The sequence below is a fragment of the Bombus pascuorum genome, chromosome 8 (assembly GCF_905332965.1).
Source record: "Bombus pascuorum chromosome 8, iyBomPasc1.1, whole genome shotgun sequence".
NCBI classification, from domain to species: Eukaryota; Metazoa; Arthropoda; class Insecta; order Hymenoptera; family Apidae; genus Bombus; species Bombus pascuorum.
Genome location: NC_083495.1, coordinates 4,795,081 through 4,818,237, shown reverse-complemented (window position 1 = coordinate 4,818,237; position 23,157 = coordinate 4,795,081). Strand labels below are relative to the sequence as shown.

Genomic DNA, 23,157 nt, shown 5'->3' with positions numbered 1-23,157 from the left:
TTTCTATCTAGGTATACAGTGGACTAAATGAAGTAGTGGTAAATAACTTAATCAGCTACGTGAAGCCAAAAGCATGTAATCATCATAGAAAAATGACGACTAAATATGTTGTGTTCGGTTTATATATTGCTTATGAGTTTATCTATTTAAAAACTAACAATGACTGTCAGTGTCATTTCAAGCACGTAAAAGTAGATGGAAGGATAAAAAGGGAATAAGGATCGTCGAAAGAAAATGCAATGACGAAAAGTTTTAATTGTCTAGTTAAGCAACAAAAAATTTATATGGCCAATTTTTACATGTTTCGTATACATTCGTAGTTACGTATACATATATGCATTTAAAGTCGTCATATTTAAAAGCCGGCAGTCGTGCCTGCACCTGTCGTACACGTATCGTTGTGGTCGATTATCCAAAGTGAGCCAACACTTTTGCTACTTTTCCTAATATATCCTTTATGTTAGCTGCTTCCGGATCCTGAAAAGAAACACAAAAATTCCAGTAGCATCGTACAAGTTAAGGTGTAAGTGAATCAAGTTTAACAGGTCCAGTTATGCGTTGTTGAAACTTTCAATGTTTTTCAAATCGAGGTTAATCGAAATCTAATCTCCTTTCTTAAAAAGCAACATGTACATATTTTGAAGATGATCGTGGAGAAACAACAAATTCGAGAATAAAATAATTCGTAACTTACCGCCTCTGGCGAAGGATTAGGTTCTGGGTTCGCATTGCTTGCTGAAATGAAAGCAATCATAAAAATGACTGCAACGCAAAGTAAGAATCTCATGACTTCCATGGTTCTTGATATCTGTTATTGCTATGTATGTAACTTGTGCAATCTTCCACTGTTTGTCGAAATCGTCCGCGACACGTTATTTATACCGGAAAAAAATCGTTAAAATTATCGACGAAGTAATACCTATCGTTATATCCTTCATATTGTCTACCAAAAGTACCAAAGAAACATTAAGATAAATGTGTAAATTCGCCACAAAAAAATCAGTAAGTTACTGTCGATAGCTTGGAACAATAATTTTCAGAGCGTGAAAAGTGAGTAGAGGGCGATTTAGAGTGAGAATCATTTTAGCGTTAATTATTATTGTCGTTTCGTGTTTATCGTTATCACGTTTTATGTCTGTTAAGCATAAATTATGTTTAATAGTTATCTATTTCTACGATATCAAAATTATTATTTTCGCTTATCATATTCGTTACATTAAACTACATCGAGTATATCTTCAACTCATGTGTAAGGAATATTAGAATGTCGATTACGAAAATGGAAATAAGATTCCTTCTTAAAGCTTAAAAAATAAGACGTCTAAAGCTTAAGCAATAATCTTAATTTATAGAATTACACGACTGCATGATTGATCGACATAAGGCAATCATGGAAATTGGTCTTCCAGAAATTTTTCCGCAACCCCTGCGTATATGTATAGATAGATGACAGAAATCATTGTTTAAAGGTAATAACGAGCATAAAAGTCACCTGTTTACCACCGTTGTATATTGCAATCGTACCTCATCCTGCTTTCTTTGCGTCTCGTATACATATAATTCGAGGTTCGCCAAATCTTAATAATCGTATCAAGTCTCCGCCGTATCCACATAGCATTAACCGATGAGGGGCCGCTTGTTGCGTATTTCTTAAAATTGGAATATTATGAACGACATAAATGAAATTATATCAGGAAGATTGATCAAATTTCACTATGGGAAGTTTCACTATGAATTTCACTATAACTGGGGAACTAAATTTCGCCATTATTTTCAGTGACGTTAGATCAATCGTCGCAATTAATCGAACAGTGAAACATAGTCATTTCTTATATTATCACATCGATTCCATCTTCTGTATCTCAATTAAAAATTTTAGTCGTCCCAAGATAACTATCTATTTTACTCGATGACTTATCCAATTATAAAAGAAAAGTTTCTATTATATCTTTTGACGAACAGCAATAGTAGAATATAAATTATAAAATTGATATAACTCGAAAAATAGACACTCCAACAACTGTGGTAAATTAAACCTGATTGAAAAGAAATTAAATAAACCAGATAGAACAAAATTCAACTCTGACGAATATTTAACTTCTTACTTGAATATCATTGGCCTCCTTCTTTCGCGTTCCGTACAAAGATACGCGTTACGGCTATTTCAACGCCAAGCAAGTACACTGTACATGTTACTTTCCACGCTTAAACACGTATCACGAAACAATATTACCAATCCACTGTCAAATCTGGCAGTTATTTAACAACAGAACATTTCATTCACACTTTGGCCACTCTTTCGTCCATTAGGAATTATCGATCGCGATCGAAAGCACGAACAAAATTTCGTTGAAAATTTGCTGTTCGAGCATATCTTTCTTTGATTTCGGCTCAATGAATTTACTACAAAGTTTCGTAACGAATCTGTCTTGACGTTGGATGCGGACAGTATACTGACATGCCCGTCGGACTCGAAGGAATGTCGAAAAATAAGGATGAAGTGGAATTACCTATGTAATTATCTTTTATAATTTCGATCATTATTTTGATTATTATTGATTAGGGATTTCGTTGATACTGAACATAATCGCGAATTTAGCTTTCTTCGGATAAGTATCGTTGTATAAGGTTTTTAATAAAGTAGAATGGGACTATGTTTCTATCTAGGTATACAGTGGACTAAATGAAGTAGCAGTAAATAACTTAATCAGCTAGGTGAAGCTAAAAGCATGTAATCATGGGTATATCTGTGTATACTAGGAAAATGACGATTAAATATGTTATATTCTGTTTATCTATAGCTTATGCGCTTATCTGTTTAGAAACTAACAATGACAGTTAGTGTCATTTTAATCATATAAAAGTAAACGGGAGTACAAAAAGGGAATAAGGATCGTCGATAGAAAATGCAATGACAAAAAGTTTTAATTGTACAGTTAAGCAACAAAAAATTTATTTGGCTAATTTTTACATGTTTCGTATACATTCGTAGTTACGTATACATATATGCATTTAAATTCGTCATATTTAAAAGCCGGTAGTCGTGCCTGTACCCGTCGTACACGTATCGTTGGGGTCGATTATCCCAAGTGAGCCAACACTTTTCCTATTTTTCCTAATATATCCTTTATGTTAGCTGCTTCCGGATCCTGAAAAGAAACACAAAAATTCCAGTAGTATCGTACAAGTTAAGGTGTAAATGATTCAAGTTTAACAGGTCCAGTTACGCGTTGTTGAAACTTTCAATGTTTTTCAAATCGAGGTTAATCGAAATCGAATTTCCTTTCCTAAAAAGCAACATGTACATATTTTGAAGATGATCATGGAGAAACAACAAATTCAAGAATAAAATAATTCGTAACTTACCGCCTCTGGCGAAGGATTAGGCTCTGGGTTCGCATTGCTTGCTGAAATGAAAGCAATCATAAAAATGACTGCAACGCAAAGTAAGAATCTCATGACTTCCATGGTTCTTGATGTCTGTTGTTGCTATGTATGTAACTTGTGCAATCTTCCTCTGTTTGTCGAAATCGTCTGCGACACCGTTATTTATACCGGAAAAAAATCGTTAAAATTATCGAAGAAGTAATACCTATCGTTATATCCTGTATATTGTCCATCAAAAGTACCAAAAAAAACATTAGGTTAAACGTGTAAACTTACCACAAAAAAAATCAGTAAGTTACAGTCGATAGCTTAGAACAATAATTTTCAGAGCGTGAAAAGTGAGTAGTGGGCGATTTAGAGTGAGAATCATTTTAGCGTTAATTATTATTGTCGTTTCGTGTTTATCGTTATCACGTTTTATGTCTGTTAAGCATAAATTATGTTTAATAGTTATCTATTTCTACGATATCAAAATTATTATTTTAGCTTATCATATTCGTTACATTAAACTACATCGAGTATATCTTCAACTCATGTGTAAGGAATATTGGAATGTCGATAACGAAAATGGAAATAAGATTCCTTCTTAAGGCTTAAAAAATAAGACTTCTAAAGCTTAAACAATATTCTTAAATTATAGAATTACATGACTGTATGGTTGATAGACATAGGGCAATCATGGAAATTGATCTTTCAGCAATTTTTCCGCAACCCTTGCGTATATGTATAGATAGATGCCAGAAATCGTTGTTCAAAGGTAATAACGAGCATAAAAGTCACCTGTTTACCATCGTTGTATATTTCAATCGTACCTCTACCTGCTTTCTTTGCGACTCGTATACATATAATTCGAGGTTCGCCAAATCTTAATAATCGTATTAAGTCTCCGCTGTATCCCCGTAGCATTAACCGATGAGCGTCCGCTCGTTGTGTATTTCTTGAATTGGAATATTATGAACGACATAAATGAAATTATATCAGGAAGATTAATCAAATTTCACTATGGGAAGTTTCACTATGAATTTCACTATGACTGGGGAATTTAGTTTCGCCATTATTTTCAGTGACGTTAGATCAATCGTTGCAATTAATCGAATAGTGAAGTATAATCGTTATTTATCTTATCACATCGATTCTATCTTCTGTATCTTAATTAAAAATTTTATTTTTCCCAAGATAATCATCTATCTTACTCGATGGCTTATCGAATTATAAAAGAAAAGTTTCCATTGTAATTTTTGACGACCGGCGATAGTAGAATTTAAAATATAAATTAGATATTACTCGAAAAATAGATACTCCAACAACTGTGGTAAATTAAATCTAATTAAAAAGGAATTAAATAAACCAAATAGAACAAAATTGAACATTGACGAATATTTAACTTCTTACTTGCATATCAATATCTCATCGTCTAAAAGTTCTTTTCTCTTTTATTTGCTCGAATATCGCACTTAAAATGATAATAGTATGTGGAATGTATAAGATATAGATACGATTGAATAAATTGTGTCTTGTAATATTTGAAATAATGTTTTACTTCATATATTTGATCATTTAAATGTATCATCCCATTATACGATGTATGGTATATGTAGTTGTGAAATTGCGCAAAATTAATATCATTTATGGAATGTAAAATGATTCATGATTCACACGCAACGATACTTCATTTCTTTGATCCGTTGAAAAATAGAATTTCCTTTCCGCCAATGAGGTCAGTACGATAAAGAAATAGACACAGATAACGAGGAACAAGAAATTAACGGCATACGATTTTTTATACGTTAATCGCGTATCTTGTCAAGGTAGTGATATTGATTGAAGATATCTATCCTGATAAGGGTGAAGTTTCCATGATAAGCCAGCAAAGGGTATTTCTACACCTCCAAGCTTTTCAGCATTCGTGGATGAACACTCGTAGCATCGACGTGAATTAAATAGTTATAGTAAGAAACATGAGAGTGCACGAATTTTTAATAATCTTGTTCACGATCGGACTCGTTGCCTTACAACCGGGTAATGTATCAGTGCAATCAAATATCCACTTATAATTTTTAAATTTACATATGAACAGATACTGCATATTTGTCTTTACATTAGGGGAAGGAGCACACCAGTGCTATCAATGCAAGGGCAATTCATGTAAGGAACAGAAACTTGAAACATGCAAGTCTCCCGACACGAATTCAACCTCGAGTACAACCTCGAGTACAGCCTCGACTACACCCGAGGCTTCAACCTTGAGTACAGCCTCCAGTACAGCCTCCAGTACAGCCTCCAGTACAGCCTCCAGTACAGCCTCCAGTACAGCTTCGACTAAACCAGGAACTCCAACCTCCAATACAGCTTCGACTAAACCAGGAACTCCAACCTCCAATACAGCTTCGACTCCAGCCCCGACTCCAGCCCCGACTCCAGCCCCGACTCCAGCCCCGACTGCAGCCCCGACTGCAGCCCCGACTGCAGCCCCGACTCCAGCCCCGACTCCAGCCCCGACTCCAGCCCCGACTGCAGCCCCGACTGCAGCCCCGACTGCAGCCCCGACTGCAGCCCCGACTCCAGCCCCGACTCCAGCCCCGACTCCAGCCCCGAATTCAACCCCGAATCCAGTCCCGAATCCAACCCCGAATCCAGTCCCGAATAAAACAAAAGGCACGACTACAACCACGCATGCAGGTAATGAAATGGACATAGAATCCTATGTAATAGGATCCTGCATAAATGTAATATTTATCTCGTATGATTCAGTTCGTAATCGTTGTTCCTTTGATGTATTAGAAGGGTTTCAGCTCCTGTTTCATAACGTACAGTAAAAATATAATAGATCGGATAGTTGCGCACAATTAAATTACAAATTATATTTGTTATACCTTTACAATACATAATATGTTTTTTATATGCACTTTTAGCTGCCATGAATATTGATAGAAAGCGTAGAAGTGTGATCGATCGATTCTCACGAATACAGTCCGTTAGTACCAACGTTACATATCACTGTTATTCAAAAACTGGTAAGGCATTTTTCTATAATATTTTTTCGATACACATAGTTTATCCGAAGTTTGTGTTGTCGTGAAACATGTAAAAAAACTTAGATTTTGTTAATTAGTTACACATGTATTTTTCTTTTACAGAGAATGGTACGGAATCCAAGGGTTGTACCTCAGAAACAAATTTCTGCAAAGATAAAGATAATTGTATAGTCTGCGATACGGATGGATGCAATTCGGCAACGTCAACTGTTGTATTTACATCTATGATTTTCTCTTTGGCAGTAATCGTATTGTTTGTAAGATAAACTAATAGTTTTCTTATTGTAAAGCCAGCTTTTTCAACAACAACAATCAATAATGCCTCAGCAACGATCAACTAGGTCTTTCCATTTCTTCTTGATAAACAAAGACATTGTATCGAACGGACATAGAGTTTTATAAATTTAACAGTAAGAAAGAAGTAGAATTATATTGACAATTATAACTAAAATAGCATATTGTACATATATCTATAAAGTTGTAAAATAAAAGCTTAATTTATGTAATTTAAGATAGAACCAAAATTGCACGAGCAGTAATTGATGGTTTGTATAAGTTGTGAACCTTCGTCCTTGGTATACAATCTATACATTTTTACAGATATAATATATATAATAATCACGTAAGTCAGGACATTGAACTTTGCGTCGGGAATGAAATTAATTGTAAACAAAAGTGTATTAAGTATAGTTAATTTGATGTTTAACTAGCAAACCATTCACCGCGGATCGATGTGTATGTAAAGGCAACGAACTCGATAGATTTGATATGTACCAGTCGTTATCCGTTATATTCAAGCTTTTCGACATAAATGTTTCTCACACGAGAGTAGCGCAAGCGTCGTTATTTCCAATATGCAAAGAAATTGCATTGAACATGTAACAATAATAACTTGAAACGCTATCAGGTTTCCATCGACTTTCGGTCGAAACAACAAACAGGAACGTCGACAAAATCGAAAATATCGATACGGGAAAAATTGCGTGTTTCTGTTATCATTTTTCTGCATAACATATTTCTAATAGTAATATTTTCAGGTATACAAGTAAATATCTAATTTTCGATATGCAGAAAGATCCTAGAAGAGAAGAGGACAAACACAAAATGCAAAATGCGAGTGAGCTGGGAGGGGGCGCAGAGGGAGAAGGGCTATTTCAAACAAAGTTAGAACACACTATGAAAGAGCTTAAATTCAAAGGATACGTCGAAAAAAAATGTATATATTTGGACGACGTGATGTCAAGTGACAAAAAACGAGTATAAAAAAAAGAGAGAGAACATGGAGGAACAGTAAATTAGCGAAGAAGGCGTGCGTAAACATGAACTGTGTTGAACGTCACGACGCGAGGCAGTGCATGATGCGCGATTAAGTACATGAATTGAGATTCGGGACGTGCTGGTGGCCAGAGCGGTTCGCGCTTCGCGCGCCTCCACGGTGGTGTTCGTTGGGAATTCTGGGCAATTCTGGCGTTGCTCGCAAGGGTACGCGCGCGGTCGAGCAACTCGATTCGTCGGAGCTGCGCCAAGCACTCCTCAGTCTCCACGACTCCGCGAGGAACCTCAGTCTACAGTCTACCGTCACAGTTCGTGAGCGTCGTTTCGGCAGAGTTTTTCCGTCACTTTCGTGTTTCTTTCAGAATTGCTACCACACGAACATTCCATTATTCTGTTCGTAGCCTATCTCTTGTCCTCTTTTACCACGTCGCCAAGTGATAAGACCGAAAAAGAGGAAGAGAAGGGAGAAATTCCTTTCGACGTCGATTCACATCCTCTTCGATTAATCGACTCGTTCTAACCCTAAGCGAAGGAGTTGCTTCTCGTCATCGGTGAATCAGGTGATGCGTGTCGATCGGTGTATCGAACGAGCTGTCATCGTGGCAACAGCAGTCATGCACGATCGACGCGTTTGAATCTTTCCCGTGTTCGTCCCTAAACGTGAAACAGGATTTCGAGATCCCCAGCCTTTCGCGGATTACTCTGCACGGACGTGTGAGTATGTATATCATTTTTTTTGCACACGCATTTATGTATGTATATAAATCAGTACTTAGCCGACTAGCGGCAAGTTTGCCGAAATATTTCGAAATGTCGATGGAGTAAGATGTCGAGTCTCGAGATCCATTACGGATATCTTTGACAGATTAAACCGAAATCTTGCACCGTTGGAATTTGCGTTGTCCCGAATGTTACTCGATCAAACGTGTGTAGACGTATCAATGACGCTTCGAACTTCGAAAATTATAAGAACGAAGAACATCGGCGTTCCTCTGAAAAAGGAAGCAACAACGCGACCGATCCGTCTGTCTACATTAATAACAATAAAGAGAGAGAGAGAGAGAAATATCATTATTATAGACAGTAAATCGCGAGAAACGTGACTGTATTTATGTCGATACGTGATGCGAATTTTACATTTTGGTTGCTCCTTATAAACATTAGATAGACCGATTCTTCCTTTGCACTCTGTGACTTTGTTTTGTACTTATATCAAAAAACACCTGGATTATTTCGATTACGACCACAAGATTCCACAATACCCATTGCAGTAGGCAGGTATCCTAATTTACAACAATGTTTATTTACTCATTGATAGGATTTGAAAAATTGTTCACGACCGCTGCATTAAACCACCTGTGCGCATTGTTTCCCTTGGATTTTGTAGATTGTAGTTTTAGTGGATCGCCACGACGTTACGAGCTTATCCCGGGATCGAAGATCTTCGGTGCGTTAAACTCGTTAGGGGAACTTGTCCCCGCCTACAATTAGTTTCCGTTAACAAGGATAACAAAGCGTTCGGTTAACCGTAAATCGTTGTTGCGCTATGCGCAGGAGTCGTAAAGTTGAATACACACAGAACGTCCGTAGTTTGCGAGTTCAATTTGCACATTCGCGCTCCATCAAACACGTATCTTGTTCTCTGAAGACACTGAAAATCTTTTTTGAAAGAATTGCAGAGGAAAGAACGATGACGGTGATTTCGTTTCTTTCTCGAGAGATGAAAAAGTCTGTTACTTCAAATCAGAACGCGGGAACAGAAGCAAAAGGGAAACGCGATTACGAACCGTAACAGTGTTGCGTGCACGTTAAATCGATCGATGTCTACCCATCGCACGCCATTCCGTTACAATAATTAATTTTCGCGCAATTCGTACGGTCGATATCTTAACTCGATGAAAACGCTAACTGGGAAAATTTGAAATTTATAATTACAGCATGAAGAAAGAGACGCGTAATCATTTGACTGAGCATATTTATTTTCATTGAACCCGTTGAATAAAGTTCACAAACAATCGTTGGAACGTTGGCAGGCGTTGGACCGACTTAACTGCACGACAGGGAAGGAACGCAGAACCGTGAAATCGCTTAACTAATCACGCGAACCGACTATCGATAGCATACCTGAAAATTAGACAAGTATGTCAAGCACACGCTGCGATTCGATCGTATCAAACACGACCGTTTTTTCAACCTGATTTGTTGTACATATAATATTGTTTCATAACAAGGTGAATATCCTTTCGTTTCCAGTTTGATATAAATTCTCCGCTTTTCTTTTTTTTTTCTTTCTTTCGAACATATAGTACAATTCTTGGGAAAAACGCGTTTATATCAGGACGATAGTTTTTTGAATTTTTAAGAAACCCTGTTGTTCCATCGTGTCGTCGCCATTATCGTCTCAATACAACGCGGCCACAACAAACGATAACTTCTCATCGATCTGGATCTAGATTTTGACAATTGACATCAATCCGTCGTAACTGCGTTGATGTGTTCATTTGTTTAGAGTACAAAAATACGACGCAACGGAAATGTCGCGACTAGTAATCGCAGGTAAAAAGCGGAAAGTGGAAATACTTATTGAGCGAGTCTAAGTTCGAAAGAAACAACTTGAGGGACGATAGGATTCCACGCAAGCTTTTCCAAGTGCGTTTGTTCGCTGTTACGTGAACTTGTCGACACGTATATATATGTATGTCCACTAACACGTATGAATATAGTAATTAGTGTGTGTGTGTGTGCGCGCGTGCGCTATATACATATACATTATACTATACTATATTATATTATACTATATATATACATTATTATATATATGTAATATGGCTGCTCAAGTATGAATCTCGCGCGGTCAGAGAAATCAGGAATCTAGAACTTGGCGAGAGAGTAAGAACCGCACGATTCTCCGGATATCCGTTCACGCTACGAGCAACCGAAACCCGCCAGCCGAAGCCAGTTCACCCACGACATTGAAAGTTACGATCGGGGAGAAATCGGATTGCATTTTGCTCGGCTGCTTACTTACTACAACAAGATACATTTTGCGTTAACAACGGTTACGTTTATTCGCATTTCCGCATTACTTCGTTTCCACTTCATTTTCCTGCTTTTCGTTTTATCTTCCTTTTTACATCCAGTATCTGTCTCTAAATACGATCCAAATACGAACGAGGTATTTCGTGTTCTTCGCGATTTAAAATACGACACGCGCACTTATGTTATGCAAAGGTCCGAAGCAGAGAAATATAACGACAAGGGGGCAAAGTGAAAAAGAAAGAAAAAGAACACAGAAGAAGACGCAATGAGGCCCAGGGCTCTTGTCCGGTTCATCGACCTATCGTCCGGTCTCCTTAGCCTCTCGTTCTTCACCTTTCTCCCGACACTTGGTTTCTCTTTCTCTCTGTAAACTTTTCCGTTGGTCCCGAGTCGCTTCCCAACCAGTGTAGGAATCTCGCCTTGGTCACGATACGAAAGATACTCGGATTTCGCGATGAAAAAGATGCTCGCGACATTCGACCAGTTTCCATATTTCTATCATAGGACGTATAAAATCACTTTTCGTCCTAAGAGGTTGTTCGTAACTTTCGCTTCCATGATACAATGGAGGAGAGATACTAATACAATTTCGTTTGGCGATGAGACTCTGTCTTTCCAGACGATACAACTTCAAAGAGACATTGTACGAGAACCTTTGAAGAATCAACGTTTTTTGGTTAAATAAATAAGTAGCTGGTGCTTATCGCACTGTGTTCATAACATCCACCACTGTGTTCACATTTGTCTTCGCTTCATCTTTTCTTTAATTCTATACTTTTAGTTATCAAAATTACATATTGCGTAGCTGTAAAATTTGTTCTTTATTTTTAACGGTTACACGCGTCAGACATATGCATAGATAATTGTCGATAATTGTATACAGGTGGGTATACTCGTTAAGTCGCATCTCAAGGAAAAATCTAAGGTCTTCGAATTATAGTGTTTTTTCTTATCGAATTTTTCGAGTAAGAGAGGTTTAACGAATGAAACCGGTTTATGAGGCTTTGTCCTCAGACAATCAATAATATCGTCAATATTTCAAAGTCCTCAACATCATATAATCGTATAATGTTGATAATATCGTATCGACGATACATATTGATTCTTTTAGTTAAGAATCTTGAAATATTGACAATATGTAATACATTAATAATCTTAGAGCACCCTAAGAAATAATATATATTTTGAATTGTACCAAAAAAAGACAAATTCAACTTCTAGGCGTCGGTTATCTATGTAGAAAAATAAACGATGGTTTATGTCGTACAACCAGTATGGGTACGATTTGAGTTGAAGTACGATTTTTTATTGTAACATTTAAATATGTATAATATATATCTATTGGTTCGTATTTTAGAAGCGGAATGAACAAAATTGTGGTTGTCATAGAGGTTATCGTCTTATAATGATGTAGTAAATGCGATGTAGATAAAGAGATACAACCTACTTGTTGATGGTTGGAAAGGGCTGTTGATTTCATCCTTCTAGTATCCCCGTTTAGAATGGTCTTGCGTCAAGTTCAAGTGTTTGTTGGTGCAGCGCATATAAATACCTAAACACGTGCACGTACATACCGCTACTTGGCATTGATAGTGAAACAACTTACAAAATATAAACTTTAAAGAAGAAACTTCTTAAAATTGACATTTTTGAAAATACCAAATACAAGCTTTACTAATGTAACTGTCCTCTGACACAAGACTAATGAAATTATAAATAAAACGTTCTACACGATAAAAATAGAAACATTTTTTGAGTTGCGTTACTATCAATGCCAAGAAGCGATATTTACTTGTATACGAAAGATTCGGACTTATATCATTCGGTGCATACGAGGTAAAGAAAAGAACGAATACGAAGAAGATACGTAAGTCGATGACTTTATCAGCACTTTGCGCGTCCATTTTTTACTACTTTTACTTTTACCTACGTTTTCTCTCTCTTCTTCTCTTGCGTTTTCCAAACTCTTCTTTTCACGCTCCAGACTTGTAAAATCGCGGCGATAGAATTATTGGCCTCTAAAAAACAAGCCATTTTTTTTAATAGATGGATTCTACGCACATTTTTAAATTAAACCGGTTTTACGACGTCTTCCACATTTGGAAGAGCCGGGGAAATTAATGAACAACGATTCCGATGAAGCAGATTTATCGTCGGCTTAAGAAAAATACAAACAACCGAAGAAACCATTGCGCATCTTTTCTTTCTCTTCAAATTATTTCTGTTCCTTTCCTCGCATCTTCACCGCACATTTTGCATACGTAGAGTAGAGGGACATATCTGCTTCCACTCGCAATCGATGCTTCACATTTTTTATTTTAACGAAAATAACCAGATTTGCTTTTTTTTCAATTGTATCTCTTGCCTTTTGTTTAACCGTGAATAAGCCAAATCGAAACGTAGCAACGATGCAGAAACGACTGTATACGAGTTAAACAGATACAATGACGGACACAATCTGTACGAATATATGTACCTATATTGTCCTACGCAACCGGCTCGGTACGCCGGAGCAGTATGTCGCGTTTCGTTTCGTTTTCTCTTTCATTCGACTAAAAGGGACTATGACTTTTAGGGAACTTAAAAAATTTTTTACGCTATATTCGATAGAAAGAGAGAGAGAGAAAGGAGGAAAATTACCGTAGACTTAAATTCGAGCGCAAATGTAAACATTTAGTTGAAGATATTTTATTAGTTTACGAGTCTTTTTAATTTATTTACGTCATCGAAATCGTTTGTCGTCGACATTTTTTCTACTACTCGTCCTAGACTTTTGACAGAATAATTAAGAAATAAAATAGGCAAGGACATTGACTCTCTCCATAAGTGATAAATTATCATTTGCAATTGGAAAATATCCAGAGCTATAGAAGAGATTGTCTCTTCTTCTCACGAGCGAGCATCGTGTGTCAAGACCCTAAAACCTCGTTCGAAACAGGAAGACTGACCGAGAGGACAGGTTGGAACAAGGTCGAATTTACGATTTGTAGGTCGGCCGGTTCAGCCTCCGCTGCTAAAACTTAATATACAAGTTTCTTGATCGACGCATAGTGACCGTAAACGTTATCTAACGCGAGCGCGGTAACGACTGAATCGCACCACGAGGTATTGTTAAAATATCGAACCGTACTGTTTTATATTATTTAGCTGTTTCAAAATGATATTACGTATAAAGTTGTATCTCGAATGGACACGTGAACTAAAGTGACCGGTTAACTGCCGTGATCCTGGTATACGAGCTAATGAATCATTAACGGTTCTGTTTGTCCGTTAATGCCTCTTAACTTAACCCTTGGGAGTCTGTTTCATATCCGGTTAGCCCAAACCAGTCGAAAGCAGACAATACTCGTGACGCTTACGTCATATACGCTTACATATACTTGTTTATTACATATTTCATTTATGAATCTTTGCGAACATAAAAGACCGCGACTTGGGCCGACCATAAAAATTCGAGTGCTTTATTTCCTTTTTTGTTACCGGAGTCTCGCTACTGGCTTTAACGTTCGCTATAATTGTTCGCGAAACTCGAAGGAGTTGACACGACGTCAAGAATATATTATCACCGCAGACTAAAACGACTTTATGTAATTTCTTGTGAATTCACAGGTAACACGAATGGTATTATAGTCACTACTGGAACAAGAACGATTTCGTATCGGTTGCACGTTACTTAATTATTCTCGTGCCACTTTGTGCTTGTCGTTATTAGGAAAAATGTAGCAGAAACAGCGGAAGCTCTATTCAAAGCGCTATAAATATAGCGGCATAAATCGGCGTGAGTCGGTTTGAAAAGGTTCTGCGTATTAACGAGTCTAGAAAGGAAAAAGATGTATATCTGCAGAAGGAGAATCCTGACGGAACGCGAATAACTCGGCTCGCGTTCTCGCACTCCGCATTCGCACGATTCTCACGAGATTGCCGTTTTAATCGCAACTTTGATCAGCATTGAACGAAATAAAATAGGATCGGCACGGAAACTGTTTTTCCTAGACATTTGGGTAATCAAGCATCGAAACAAGAGGTGAACAGGGAATAAATGCTATTCGCACGACGTCGCGTTCGCCGAACAATCGTAGACACACTCGTAGAAGGTAAACGATACGAGCTGGCCCTGAACAGAGCGTTATTATTTTTCGAGGACGATAACTCACGTTCCGCGAACGTGACCAGACTGCTAGGGCGGACATTTGTGCAGACGGAACGTTTCGTTTGCGCGTTTTCGCATTCGAGTAGACGAGGGAATATTTCCTATAGCCTGGCGGCGTTCCGAGATACGCTCGATCGCCTTCGTTTCCTCGTTATACAAACTCGCGCACGAGAATCGCTTCGACTTAAACAAGATACCCTGCCGAGAGAATTCTAACGTGGGAGAAGGAACTTAACCCTAATATGGCTTGTACCGAACGGAACAACGAGTCGGCAGAGCGAAAAGCAGTCCCGTTAAACAACTGATTGTCAAAGAGAGAAAGGAGGTAGAGAGAGGCGGAGAAAAGAGAGAGCACGATGTTTATATTCGAGCAGCATTTTGCGAATATCAGAAGGAGAATCGAATAACTATCGACAATGGTAGAGGAATATTTTTCGTCCAGTGGTAAGTGGTCTTGAGCAACGCCAACTCTGAACGATAACCTGATGCATAGCGGACGATGACGTCACGCCGAAGGGCAGCTTTGGAATCGAGGTTCTTCGCCTCCAGCCTCCCCTCTGCCAGGATAACCTGTTCCCAGAACCCTGTTTCATCGATCCATCCTTCGCGCTCAAACTGTCGTCGTTCCTACGTGAAAACTTGAATATCTTCTTTGACAAAATAATCGTACGCGTATTACGCATCGGAAACGGATAAACGAGTAATCGTATCGGTAGATGATCACGCAACGGTTTGAAATTTCGTTCTATTGATCGACGTCGCAGTTGAAACGATATCGTTTCGTTGACGCGTAATTTGTTTATTCGTCTATTTAGCAAATTAACGAGCACAAGCCAGGTGTCATGGTACAAGGAAGAGGAAAAGGAATTACGATAGAGAACAATGATAGATGCACGACGAAGGAAACAAAAAGGAAATATGAATATATATGAGAAAAAACATAATTGGGCGGATAAAGAAAGTCGAATTGTAATAACGCGTTAGGAGTTAAATAATTGCAACACCTATCGCCTTAACTTATGATAAAATCGAGAGAACTGATCGACTCGATCGCAGATACTATTTGCATATTCTGGTGACGAAGTAGCAAAATCTGAGATCGCTCGAGAAGAAGGCAACCCGTAAGAAGACCACAGTATTGTGTAAAGAACGTGAACGAGATAATTGTGAATTTCTCAAAGTATGTCCGATAAAATTATAACCGATATTGCTATACTCCTATGAATCGTTACGAATAGTTACACAAGATGAATCGTTGATCGTTAAGAGTGAATAATCGCTTGGCGATATTACGCAATTAACCACGACATACGTTAACAACGTTCGACGTTCTTGCTAGTTTTCCGTATCAACTTATGGGTATGCAAGCACCTACGTACTACATATGCATACATACGTGTTTGTTCGAGAATGAGAAACTTCTTTCCGCTTGTATCAATAACGATGACTAATTGCGTGAGTAACATGTAAACACGTGACGAGAATCTACGCGCATGTTCTACCGCGTTTTTCGATACGTTGCAAATGTATGCACTTCACCTACATGGGCGTTATTACGCGTATCGAAGCTGGTGCTGGCGGTAAATATTAACGAAAAATGAACGGGCGAATAAAGCAGAAAAAGGAATACGCATGGGTACGTATATGTACACTATACATATACGTATATATAATACATATGTATCTGACGACGCAATTTCAAAGACATCTCACATTGTCCGGTTGATATTCAACGAGGGGACTCGATGACTAAGAGACTACGTAGGCGGAAACAAATCATCAGCTCTAAATTGATATCGCGTGCATTCTGCGAGATAGTCGACGCTCTTATCGTCTTTGCGCACTGTGTCTGCTTCTCACGAATCGCCAACTAACGACGCGACGACGTTCAAATCTCGATAACCTTTATCTATGGTATCGTCCATCGATAAACGTTTTCCGTTTACATCGCTTTCGTATAAATCTCACTTGCTACATACTCGATGTTCGAGTTACGAAAACCCTTTTGTATCTATTACTTTCTTCCGAACGATATTTTGAAAACACATAGCTACATATATAGAGATTCGGTCATTTGCATCGGTGATCGTAACTGTATGCGTACAAAGAGCTGCGTGCGTAACTGCGCTGACACGTGCACGTAGACTACTCTAATTGTTAGACAACCGAACCAAGAGCTTTTCTGCGTAAGCTTACGTGTCTCGATTCTCTCTTTTCGCGGCCTGATAGCCGATAATTTGCAAATATTTGCATGCATCGAATGCGCACGTACGGTGACATCTCGTTCTGGTTTTATCGTATACGCGATGTACCACGTTTACGGATGTTTGATAATACGTGAATCATGCGGAAATCATTAGCAAAAAAATGTAATAAATATAGATATGCGTGTTTACAACAAGATGTAACTACTTATACTTAACACGTAACGAGCAACGACTTAGGTATTCGTTATTGGACTCGTCCGTTTGTCTCTCGTACTACATTTCCATTACGTAACTCACGAACTACTGTAAGCTATCATACTGGAATCAGTAGTATACGCACAAGATAATCGATATCAAAATACCAAGTGGATAAAACAACGAACTCGACAATGTCGACGATTTCTTTGGGGTGTAGCCAGTTGTTGACGAAGATGACGGCATGCCTCGTTACGGCCGTCGTTCGCGGCTCTGTAATAATTACGATACTTGTTGCTCACTCATGGTTAGTTATTCGAGTAACACGACGCGACGTCTCTGCCGTTGTCAGTCGTTATTGTGTGCAGCTTCTGTGGACAGCAACTATGGCTATACCAGGAAACTACGGACGTTTGATAGTAATTCACAGAGACGCAGACCGATCTCGTTGCTCTCTATAGCCTGAGTTTATTGAATGGCTGGCGATCGATCGGTGGGGGCGCGAAAACCTAGTTGTATGAAACATATACGTACGTATGAAACACGTATGAAATGAATAAACGCGAATGTCCACGATGTTTGAACGCAGCCTTAGGTAAGCGTAATTCGCGAAACAAGGGCACAACGAAGGTATGTAATAACGGACAATAATATGCGGCGGACAATGACATGACGCGAGGAGAACTGAAAAGAGCTTCGTACGTCCGATACAGTTGGTTTCAGGTTTCGGCACGTTTTACCAAGCGCTTATCGTGTTTCTACTCGCAGCGTCGAACGTTCGTCGCGCATCGCAAGAAGAACGACGCGACTGAAAGATGGAGGCAAAGAGATAGCGGAATGGAGAAGAAAGCGTTCCGCGTGAGAGAGATCCGATATAAGTGTGACAGTTGGAAAGTAGCGATGGGAATGATGTCATCGTACGAATTACGAGTGTAGATAATTTTGCGAGAAGTATATCTACATAATATGCTCGCGTTAAGATTAATACAAATTATCTTGCTACTTACGCGTGCAGCTTCTTACGATTATAAGAATAATCAATTTGCAATTATACGAGTGTCGAAATATTTAAATGTACGTACAACACGCTATCGATTTCTCCTTTCTTCCGAATATCGTCCTCCCTGCGATGATCAATCAATAATCTCTTTCTGTACAATCGTTTTTGCCGACTACTCCCACGAATTTCCTGCGCGTATGCATACTCTCCATCCATCCGTGTTCGTCAAGTTACAAGTAGAATCACGTTTCGTCGCTGTTTAGTTCGTCAGCGTTTTCTTTCGTTTTGTTATAATGATCGATTTCGATTCGTCCTCAAGATTTTTCTAGGATGGGAGGGCACAGAGAATTTTGTACCCACGGCCGCGAACAATCGGTCGTCCCGTGAGAACGCGAAAAGAAACAGTCCGCGAACATACTTATCGGCAGTTGATCTACGGGCAAAACCAAGAACCAAGTTCTTGCCGGTTTGAAACAATGGTGCATCCTTGTCGAGCGTGTTATATCGTTATAGATAACGTAGATATCGCGCTTCCGGCACGCACAATGCGTTTCGTATACACTCGCACACGAACCGCCATCTCTCGATCGATTCTCCTTTCGATCCTCGAGCGTGTAGGAATATCGTTACTTGAAAAGCGTAAACCAAATATGCGGGCGTGTCACACCGGTGAGGGCGGGCAGCTACTACAATAACAGGTACAAGCATAGCTTTGCCCAAATTTTCTCTAATTTTTCCTTACGCTACGCGTACCTAATATACATGGTATACGCATTACGGAGATGGAAAGAAATCTCGTAGAGACTGCTCTCTGTCGCTCATCGTCACGCGGTGGTTCACATTGTTTTCTTTCTACGTATGACATTTTCGACCTATGCGCGCGCTTAACATTACGACAATGTTGAATTCATCGAAAACGACCATTCCTTCCAGAGGTCCTTCTCCCACTTTCGCGGTAAACGTAGATACGTAATGTATTCTAATATCGGACGAGATGTTGATGTCAAATTTTAATCGAGAGGCTGACACTTTTATCAGGGAATTCTTAACGATGGGACCGAATAATGGCATCGCCCGTGCGACGATGCGACAACCCATGCACTTAGACCGTGATTACTCACCCGACTAACTCGTTAAAGGCGTCGCTGTGATCGAATTAAGGTCGGACAAGAGTGGAACTTTTCTCGCCATGATTAAGTGGGTCGTTGCTAAAACGTTATTGGTTGATTAGCTTTATCCATGCTACTATCGGATAGTGTGTCCCTTACGTTTCTCACTTTGACTGTGCCTCTCACATTTCGTATTCGATCGAACACGTACCATTTTGTTCTTTAGCGCAGAGAACGTGTCGTCGCGCCATCAACGTCATTGTAATCGTCGCCGTCAAATTTAACCCGTGAAGAAGTCAGATGGACAGGATCGAAGGAATAATCGTGGATCGTGTCGCGTCATCGACATCACCGATGGTTCTTTCGTGTAACATTTTATCTAAACGCGGTCAATCGTCAAAAGATCGAAAAGATATCTGAGAAACATTTCCTGTTAACTCGGAACAAACGAACGATCGAATGACAGAGCACTGACATGGATCTTGGTACCTTCGTATAATATCTGTATTGTTTTCGTTTGGCTTCTATTCCGTCTTGCAAAAGAAACAAGAGGGTTGTGGTTATGGGCTTTCGATTCGGATCGAACAAGTGCAATCGTTTGTTTGGTTTTCAGGAAAAGATGAATGCCCCGCCGCCGGTATACGCATCTTCCTGCCCTACGTTGCAGTCGAACCTGTCGCTGCACAGTTCTTCCTATTACAGTGAATACAGTGGAGCTGCGAGGAGGCGATTATCGTCGACGGGAGAGGCAGACACTTCAGCCACGTCTAGCTATGAAGGTAGCGATAGTTCTGAAAACAGCGATGAATCGCGTTTGGAGCCAGTGAGCCAGATGGAACGGGAACAACTCGAAACGTTCTTCAGGGGTTTGAAGTCTCAGGTAAGCGAAGCTGTGTGTGCTCTTTGCTAAAATGCTCAGCAATTGTATTGTATTATCGTTTTATTTCATTCGAACAACAACAGGTGTTCGTTTGCGAGTCGTTGGCCAACTTGTATCTGGGAAGCGCTTCGCAAACCGAAAGATGGGAGCTTCGGTTTACCGGCATACCCGTAGTAGTTTTGGATCTTGGAGAAACCCGATCGAGATCCAAGAGGCGGATTCAAATTCTGTTGGCTGAACGTGGCACTTGTTTTACTCTTTGGAGGGAGACCATCGACAATTTGTCGTCGTACAAGGTAAAAGAGATGTTGTCAGGCTAATTGGTAATTTATAAGTAATTCTAAACGACTAGAGTTCGTTTTGCAAAATGATGTTTCGCAGGTATCGGGTCCGGCTTTTCATACGATGTGTCTTTCGTCCGATCACACGCGCCTCGCGGGACTCAGCTTCGATAATCCGAAAGCCGCGAACGACCTTTGGCAACACATAGAAAGACTCGTTTCTTGTCCAGAGAACATTAGTCTCTCGATACCAGGGAAGAAAAAGAAGAAGCCCGTGCAGAAGAAAGTGGTTTTACCGGCCAAGAGTAATATCAGCCAACCCTGTCAATTTCAGCATGTGACGAGCGTCGACGCTGCCGATCGATCCCGATATTTTTCTCTTCAAACTATGGTGCCACCTTTGAACGAGCTAGAAAATTCTTTGGAAGCAAATTTTTGAGATAACGAGACACCGGGCAATCGTTCAGATCCGTAGAATTGTTCAGATTCTGTCGCGTTGCTCGTTCATCTATTGCGCCTATGTTCTAGGGATCTATGTATCCGATAAGATAAGATTACCTGAAAAATATGGCATATACCCTTCGAGCTTTCGAGGACGAACAAAATCAGACGATTTGCCAGATCTATCGCCTTTCTATTGCGTTTTATCTCGATATATAATATCGCAGAAGAAGAAAGCAAAAGGAACGTATCAATTAATCTTTGTTCTTCTTCTCTTTTTCTTCTTTTTCGTCTTCCTTCTTTTCTTAAGACTTAACAAAAAAAAAAAAAAAAAAAAAAAAACACAACTAATCAGAAGAAGAAGAAGAAGAATCGTTATGAATCTCGATCGTTCGGAGATGCCTGAAAAGCAAGAAATTCTCGAATCGAGAAAAAGAAAAATCAAAACAAATAGCCTATTATTCCTTCTACTATAATCGTAACTTTCGAAGGTTTGTGTTCTTAAGAATGTCGTTGAATTCAACGATTTTGCTCGAAGGAGCACAACCCATGGTACATACAACATCTCGTCTTTGAAATACTTGGTGCGAGTTTAAGAGTTTATTTAAGAGTTCTTGTAGTAATATCCTCTTGGAAACATTTGGCATTCATCATTAACGAGCGATTCCACGCTCATTTCGATCGTTGTCTTCACATTTGTCGTTAAAGTTCGCTGTAGTTGTATTGTCAGTGAGTTTTATGCGGCACGACGAATTAAAATGTTAATGTTATATACGAATCGTTCTGAAATTTAAAAAATTCCCATTTGAACAAATTCAAATGAATTCAATACATGTACGTACTATATATATATATATATATAGATACTATACGTAGTGTGGGTGGGATATGAAACACGAGTCGAGGGGAGCGAACAGAGAATCGAAGGCATTTTTCAAATTTCGTGGATTTTTATTGTGTCGCATCCTAACGGTTTCACGACAAAATGCTTCCTTTTTTAATAATGCGTTCGAATGCTCAGCCAAGAAATTTTATCACTCTTCCAACGTAATGCGTTTCGAACTAACGAATTCTGTCCGAATAACGACTGCGATAAGACTGGTTTTATCATTCGTCCTATATTTAGAAGAACGCGTTAAACATAGACATGATGATGATAATAGCGTTAACACGTATCTTCGTTATTCGACGTTGATCGTTACCACTGACCGTTTTTCGACATGGGACTTTTACTGCTGGACAGAGCTTATTAACGTTATTGGCATCGATTAATAGAGTGTGAAAAAATTATGGAAGAGAGAAGGAAAAAGAAAAGAGAGAGATAGGAAAAATGGGAATGGAGAAGCGTGGTTAAACAGTGTTTTCTGTTCCAAAGACGCGTAGTGTCGTTGTTGTCATCGTTAAAACGTATCATATAAGGAATATCAAGAGAATAATTAAATTGTTCGCGTTCAAGCATACCGTTAATCCATTTATCGGTGAGAAATAACTATCGAACGTGTTTGCCTGCTTCAAATCACTAGGGATTTTCGGTGATGATCTCTACACACTTGATTGTATGTACGAAATAACTTCGATATCGACTAACGTATTGATTTCTTTGTCTACGACTGTGATATAAATATATTTGTATAGTTACATTTACGTAATATGTATCCGCATTGGTTAATCATTTTGATATGTAAGTTTACGACCATCGTTTCGCATGTAATAATTATGCTAATAAATAGTAAGTTTACGTAATAGATATATCGCATTCGTTTGCGTTATTTTGTCATATTTTATGCAACTGATATACTATATGTAAATATCTACTATCGTACTGGATAGAAGTGTAAGTAGTACAACTTACTTACAATTACAGAGAAAAAACGACGAAAGACACAATTACGTATATATTTGGCAGCGTAAGGGAATGAAGCGTCTAAAGAGGACGCAAGCAAGCTTCGACAATTATTGTCTCGTTTTAACCGATGCCGCGCGTCGCTAAGCATGCGTCGTATGTAAGTAAATAGTGTGGAAGACTACGTGAAGATCGGTGGGTCGTCGTACCCGGAACCAAAGCGACACTTTCCACGCCGTTCGAATCGGTGGCTGACTTTCTTTTCGTATCCTACCTACCTAGTAAGTACCTAGATGTCGGTATACGTCGAAACGC

General features: G+C 38.9%; 2 protein-coding genes and 2 long non-coding RNA genes across 11 annotated transcripts; 2 read left to right on the top strand and 2 right to left on the bottom strand.

Moving 5' to 3' along the window:
- Positions 1-250: 250 nt before the first annotated feature.
- Positions 251-2,697, bottom strand: LOC132909982 (uncharacterized). 4 transcript variants are annotated; one of them, XR_009658652.1, is made up of 3 exons: positions 2,511-2,525; positions 695-1,649; positions 251-477 (listed from the first exon to the last, which is right to left on the bottom strand). It is a non-coding gene; the product is annotated as an uncharacterized LOC132909982 (long non-coding RNA). The 4 variants fall into 4 exon arrangements; XR_009658651.1 differs by lacking the exon at positions 2,511-2,525 and adding an exon at positions 2,106-2,120; XR_009658653.1 differs by lacking the exon at positions 2,511-2,525 and having other exon boundaries at positions 695-1,426; positions 1,493-1,507.
- A 237-nt stretch (positions 2,698-2,934) lies between these two features.
- On the bottom strand, positions 2,935-4,632 carry LOC132909981 (uncharacterized). Its single transcript, XR_009658649.1, has 2 exons — positions 3,367-4,632; positions 2,935-3,149 (listed from the first exon to the last, which is right to left on the bottom strand). It is a non-coding gene; the product is annotated as an uncharacterized LOC132909981 (long non-coding RNA).
- Positions 4,633-5,245: 613 nt separating this feature from the next.
- On the top strand, positions 5,246-8,416 carry LOC132909967 (putative uncharacterized protein DDB_G0290521). Of its 2 annotated transcripts, XM_060965262.1 has the most exons (5): positions 5,246-5,406; positions 5,491-5,677; positions 5,726-6,066; positions 6,300-6,401; positions 6,525-8,416. In XM_060965262.1, exons 1-5 carry the CDS (start codon positions 5,346-5,348, stop codon positions 6,686-6,688), a joined length of 855 nt encoding a protein of 284 aa, XP_060821245.1. In that variant the 5' UTR covers positions 5,246-5,345; the 3' UTR covers positions 6,689-8,416. The 2 variants fall into 2 exon arrangements, with proteins under 2 accessions (XP_060821245.1, XP_060821244.1); XM_060965261.1 differs by having other exon boundaries at positions 5,491-6,066.
- Positions 8,276-22,748, top strand: LOC132909969 (uncharacterized). Of its 4 annotated transcripts, none has more exons than XM_060965266.1 (4): positions 8,276-8,415; positions 20,011-20,277; positions 20,361-20,573; positions 20,659-22,748. In XM_060965266.1, the coding sequence occupies exons 2-4, from the start codon at positions 20,017-20,019 to the stop codon at positions 20,995-20,997; spliced, it is 813 nt and encodes a 270-aa protein (XP_060821249.1). In that variant the 5' UTR covers positions 8,276-8,415; positions 20,011-20,016; the 3' UTR covers positions 20,998-22,748. The 4 variants fall into 4 exon arrangements, with proteins under 4 accessions (XP_060821249.1, XP_060821248.1, XP_060821251.1 ...); XM_060965265.1 differs by having other exon boundaries at positions 8,280-8,411; XM_060965268.1 differs by lacking the exon at positions 8,276-8,415 and adding an exon at positions 19,550-19,882.
- Positions 22,749-23,157: the final 409 nt, after the last annotated feature.